The sequence below is a fragment of the Lipotes vexillifer genome, unplaced genomic scaffold (assembly GCF_000442215.2).
Source record: "Lipotes vexillifer unplaced genomic scaffold, Lipotes_vexillifer_v1.1 scaffold528, whole genome shotgun sequence".
Taxonomy (NCBI): domain Eukaryota; kingdom Metazoa; phylum Chordata; class Mammalia; order Artiodactyla; family Lipotidae; genus Lipotes; species Lipotes vexillifer.
This window is the reverse complement of record NW_006794582.1, coordinates 1,657,353-1,663,352: the sequence shown is the minus strand read 5'-3', so window position 1 is coordinate 1,663,352 and position 6,000 is coordinate 1,657,353. Positions and strand designations below refer to the sequence as shown.

Below are 6,000 nucleotides of genomic sequence, written 5' to 3'. Positions count from 1 at the left end.
TTTTTTTTTTTTTTTTTTTTTGCTGTACGCGGGCCTCTCACTGTTGTGGCCTCTCCCGTTGCGGAGCACAGGATCCAGAAGCGCAGGCTCAGCGGCCGTGGCTCACGGGCCCAGCCACTCCGCAGCATGTGGGATCTTCCCGGACCAGGGCACGAACCCGTGTCCCCTGCATCGGCAGGCGGACTCTCAACCACTGCGCCACCAGGGAATCCCCGAGCATATTTTAATTGTCTGCATATTAATTTCATTGTAGGACTTTCCCATAATTTAATCAGTTCTGTTGTTGGTTATTCAAGTTACTTCTAGTTTTTCTTTGTCATTACAATGCTGCATTGAATCCCCTTGTTATGAATCCTTATGGGTCTTTGATTTCTTCAAGGTAGATTCCTGGATGGCAAAGAATTGTACTGTCTATATTATATATTCTTAATATATGTATTTGGTATTGTAATCTTGTTCTCTTCTTTTTAAAAAATGCAACACTGTGCCTTAAAGATATATTCATGTTGCTTTTAGATACAGGTAGATTGGCTTCTGACTGTTGTATGGTATTTCTTTGTATGCATCCACAACATTTTATTTATGATTTGCCTACTGAATTGCCTCCAACTTCTTATAACACAGGTGATGGCATAGTGAACATCCTCTGTAATGCACATCCTTGTTCATGTTCCCTTAAGAGCCTGTGTGACAGTTTCCGTAGGCCTTATACCTATGGATGATATTTCCGGGTCAAAAAACATTAATGTATACTTATTTTCACCAAGTATTCTGTTTGTCTGTTTTTTGTTATATATTGTTTGTCCTCCAGAAAACTTGGGTCAATTTACATTCCTACCAATAGGGTAAGAGAGTACATAATTGGTGGATTCTAACTCCAAAACTAATACCTCTTTTTTTTGTTGTTTCTAGCAGCTATGGCAATGACAGGCTCAACACCTTGCTCGGCCATGAGTAATCACACAAAGGAAAGGGTGACAATGACCAAAGTGACACTGGAGAATTTTTATAGCAACCTTATTGCTCAACATGAAGAACGAGAAATGAGGTAAAGAATTTTGAGAAAATTGTGTCATGGTTTTGGCATCCATGTCTATTATCGTAAATCACATTCATAATATGGTTGAAAGGAGACAAGAATAGCAACAGCCGTGTTACAGCCTATTCAAGTACAGTGGAGTGACAGTGTCACTGATTTCCAAAACCCTTGCTATTAACCCACTTATTTCTGATACTAGTCAATAACATAAAATTTCATGGTAGTATAAAAAAATTAATTGGGCCAAAACCTTAGAGTTCATTGTGAAGGCAGTGTGATGTAATGGAAAGAGCAAACCTTATGGAGCCAGATCTGGGCTTAGAATCCTGCCTTTACCATTTAGTACCTGTATGAGGTTGGAACAAGTTCTTAGTCTTCCTGTGTATCAGCTGTCCCATCTGGAAAATGGGGATACTACTACTTGCCTTGCAGGATTGCTGTGGGGATTAGATAAAACATAAATGAGTACCCACCAAAGTGCTTCACACAGTAATCACATAGTTAATGGGGTTGTAGCATTACCGAGTCCAATCTCATACTGCTCAGTGCACGACAGGCCAATAAATCGAGAGACGAGTTGTTGAGGGCAAGAAATAGCGACTTTATTCAGAAAGCCAGCAAACCGAGAAGGTGGTTTGCCCCTAAAGAACCATCTTGCCTGAGGCTCCTTTTGTATTAAAAGGGAAGGGAGTAAAGTCAAACATTTCCTGGTTCCAATCAGCCTCCAGAGCCGTTGTGTTAATTTCTTCCTCCCTGCAGTCATTCATTCACAGGTGGGCCTGGTCAGGATGTTTCCTGTGAACTAAACAAAGGTATTTTAGCTTAATGCTCATTACCTGGGTTCCCAGAGATGGGCATTTATGTATAATTTAAGCTTATAGGCAACACCCCTTTAGTGATTAACTTGTAATAGAATACAAAAAGTTCTTCCCTATTACAGTAGCAACTATTGTTACTGATCTAGTGTGCACTATCCATGTAGTAACTCATAATTAAAATTTTTTCCCAATATTTTATTATGAAAATATTCAAAAGTACAGAAAAGTTGAAAGAATTATACAGTGAATACCCATATAGACATCATATAGATTTCACATATCGATCTATCCATTCCTTTATCCATTCATTAATTCATCTTAACTTTTTGCTTGTACTTCAAAGTATGCTGCAGATGTCTATATGTTTTACTTCTGAATATTTCTGCTTGTATAACAAATGAAGTTTTCTATATATATTTTAAGAGAGTGGAAAATCTGCATACAATGAAATGCACCACCTTAAGGGTACGTTTCGGAGTTTTGACAAATACATACACCTGTATAACTTAAACCCCTATCAAGACATAGAATATTACCATCATCCCAGAAAGTTCATCCCTGGAGATTCTCCTTCAACCCCAGGCCACTGTTCTGATTTTGTTTCTACCATAGATTAAATTGTCTATTCCATACAAATGGGACATGTATAATGGATTCTTTTGAATAAGGCATCTTGCACTCAGCCTAATGTTTTGAAGGTTCATCCATGTTGCTTTTGTGTGCATAGTTTGTTCCTTTATATTGCTGAGTACAATTCTCTTTTATGACTACCATAGTTTGTTTATATATTCTTTTGTTGATAAAAATCTGGGCATTTTAAAGTTTTGGGCTGTTTTGAATAAGTTTCTCTGAACAGTTGTGTACAGATCTTTTTGTGAATGTTTGTTTTCAGTTCTTAGGTAAATATTTAGGAGTGGAATGGCTGGTTTGTAAACATACATAGGTATATGTTTAGTTTTATAAGAAACTGCTAGACCTTTTTATAAAATATTACCAACGGTGTATGAGAGTTCTAGTTGCTTTATATATATTTTTTAACATTTGTGTTGTCAGTCTTTTAACTTTAGCTATTCTTGTGGATGCTTAGTGGCATTTCATTGTTGTTTTATTTTATTTTTAAACTCTTCCTCTTTTTTTTTTTAATAAATTTATTTACTTTTGGCTGTGTTGGGTCTTCATTGCTGGGCACTGGCTTTCTCCAGTTGCGGCAAGCGGGAACCACCCTTTGTTGCAGTGCATGGGCCTCTCAGTGCGGTGACTTCTCTTGTTGAGGCACGCGGGCTCCAGAGCGCAGGCTCAGCAGCTGTGGTGCAGGGGCTTAGTTGCTCCGTGGCATGTGGGACCTGGGTCCCCTGCATTGGCAGGCGGATTCTTAACCACTGTGCCACCAGGGGAGTCCCTCATTGTTTTAATTTGCATTTCTCTGACAGTTAATGATGTTGAACATTTTTCTTTATGTGCTTTTTTTGGCCATTTGCGTATTTTCCTTTGTGAAGTGTTTGTTCAAATTTTTTGACCATTGAGTTTTAGGAGTTCCTTATATATCTTAGATACTGGTCCTTTGTCATAGGTGTGTTTTGCAAAGTTTTCCCAGTCTGTGGCTTTCCTGTTCATCTAATTTGGCATTTTTTTCTTTTGTAGTTATTGCATTCTGTGACCTCTAAGAAACCTTTGCCTACCCCTAAGTCATGAAGATATTCTCTTATGTTTTCTTCTGGAAGTTTTATAGATTTAGTTTTTACATTTATATGATCCATCTTGAGTTAATAAGTGTGTATGGTATGAGGTGGGGTTTGAGATTTATTTATTTATTTTCCTTATGGATATCCAGTTATTTAAGCACTATTTGTTGTAAAGATTTTCTTTTCCCCATTAGATTGCTTTGGCACTTTTGAAAATCAAGTACTGTGTAATTGTGTACCTGTGTCTGGGCTCTTTATTCTGTTTCATTGATTGATTTGTCTGTCCCTATGCCAGTATCAGATTGTCTTAATTACCGTAGCTTTGTGGTAAGTTTTGAAGTCAGAAACTTAAGTCCTCAACTTTGTTGTTCCTGTTTTTTTTCGAGATTGCTTTGGATATTCTAGGTTCTTTGAATTTCCATATAAATTTTAGAATCAGCTTGTCAGTTTCTTCAGAAAAGCCTGATGGAATTATGGTTATAATTGTATTGAATCTGTAGATCAGTTGGAGGGAGAGTTGACATCTAAATATTGAATCTTCTGAGGCTTATCTCTCCATTTTGTTAGGTCTTTAATTTTTCTCAGCAGTATTTTGTAGTTTTAGGGTGGAGGTCTTTCATGTCTTTTGTTTGTCTATTCCTAGTATTTTTGGAGTTTTTTGATGCTATTGTAAGTGGATATTTATTTAAAATTTCATGTTCCACTTGTTTGCTGCTAGCATATAGAACTATAACTGAATTTTGTATATTGACCTTATACCCTGTGACTTGCTAATTTACTTATTCTAGTAGCTTTTTTGTAAATTCCTTAGGATTTTCTATGTGAACAATCATGTCATAGCCAAATAGAGAGTTTTGTGCCTTCCTTTCCAATCTGTACAACTTTTCTTTCTTTTTCTTGCCTTTTTACATTGGCTAGGATTTCAGGTACAATGTTGAAAGTAAGTGGTAGGAGTAGACATATTTTGTTCCTGATTTAAGTGGGAAAGCACTATTTCACTGTTAGTTGTGATGTTAATGTAGCTTTTTCAAAGATGCTCTTCATAGGTTGAGGAAGTTTCCTTATGTTCCTGTGAGACTGAGAGTTTTTATCATGAGTGGATGTTGAATTTTGTCAAATGCTTTTTCTGCATCTTTGAAATGATCATACTGTTTTTTCTCCTTTATTCTCTCTCTGTGGTGAATTACATGGACTGATTTTTGAATGTTAAACTAACCTTCCGTTCCCGGGGTAAACCCTCTTGGTCATAATGCATTATTCTCTTTCTGTGTTGCTGGATTCAGTGTGCTAACGTTTGGATAAGGATTTATTTGCAACAGCTTTCTGCAGGAGGGTGTAGATCATAATTTAAATGGGATATATGACTTGACCTTAAATATGCAGCTCTGTATGCGGAATAGCAAGATACTTTATACCTGGTGGTGGCTAGCTGTTGTTCACTGGGACAAACAAGAGCCTGTACAGTGCTCTTTGTTAGGATCATGGGGAATTCAAAAATAAATTTGCAAACTCTATCTCTAGGCATATGAAACCTGTTGGAGATGGTTATTTTCAAATACAGCCACTCTCTTGAAATCAGAGCTTCTGGAATTATAGTTACAAAGCAAATGCTTATGAATTCTGATTAAGTTACTTGTCTTATTTGAAAATAGTTGGGTTTTTAAAAATTAATTAATTAATTTATTTTTGGCTGGGTTTGGTCTTTGTTGCTGCGCGCTGGCTTTCTCTAGTTGTGGCGAGCAGGGGCTACTCTTCGTTGTGGTGCGCGGGCATCTTATTGCAGTGGCTTCTCTTGTTGCAGAGCACGGGCTCTAGGCGCGCGGGCTTCAGTAGTTGTGGCTTGCAGGCTCAGTAGTTGTGGCTCACGGGCTCTAGAGCGTAGGCTCAGTAGTTGTGGCGCATGGGCTTCGTTGCTCTGCGGCATTTGGGATCTTCCTGTACCAGGGCTCGAACCCGCGTCCCCTGCATTGGCAGGCGGATTCTAACCACTGTACCACCAGGGAAGCCCAGTCAGTTGGTTTTTAATCCTACTGGCTCTGCCCTGTGGTGCATCATTGATATGTATCACATTCTCCAGGAACAAGATGATACATGGTTTTATTTACTTTGTTAGTAAGTGTTATATTTTGATTTACACTAAGATTGCATTCCCAAAATTGGTTGAAATCAGTGCTTTTTTTGTTTTGGATTCTCAAGATGGAAAGACCTTCCAAAAGCTTTCATGGTTTTTCTCTTCTTGAAGACCAAATTAATCAAAACACAGTAAAAAGAGAATGTTAGACATTTAAGAGGATTAGAATGTTTTTGTAATTTTTGTTATCAAATCACCATTATTTTTCATTTAAAAAAAACAGTAGATACTTTGAACTTTTCAGAATTAGTCTTTCCTTGTTAATCTTTTTAGCGCCTTTTTTTTTTTTTTTTTTTTTTTTTTTTTTTTTTGCGGTATGCGGGCCTCTCA

At 37.4% G+C, this 6,000-nt stretch overlaps 1 protein-coding gene across 2 annotated transcripts in view; it reads left to right on the top strand.

Annotated features, from left to right (window-relative positions):
• Positions 1-6,000, top strand: part of STK38 (serine/threonine kinase 38) — a 44,514-nt gene that overhangs the window by 3,922 nt on the left and 34,592 nt on the right. Inside the window, exon 2 of one of the 2 annotated variants that reach the window (XM_007467270.1) lies at positions 916-1,048. In XM_007467270.1, coding sequence (XP_007467332.1) covers positions 918-1,048 — 131 coding nt within the window. In that variant the 5' untranslated portion in view covers positions 916-917. Of the gene's footprint in view, positions 1-912; positions 1,049-6,000 lie in introns of both variants that reach the window. The other variant, XM_007467271.1, reaches the window with a different exon arrangement.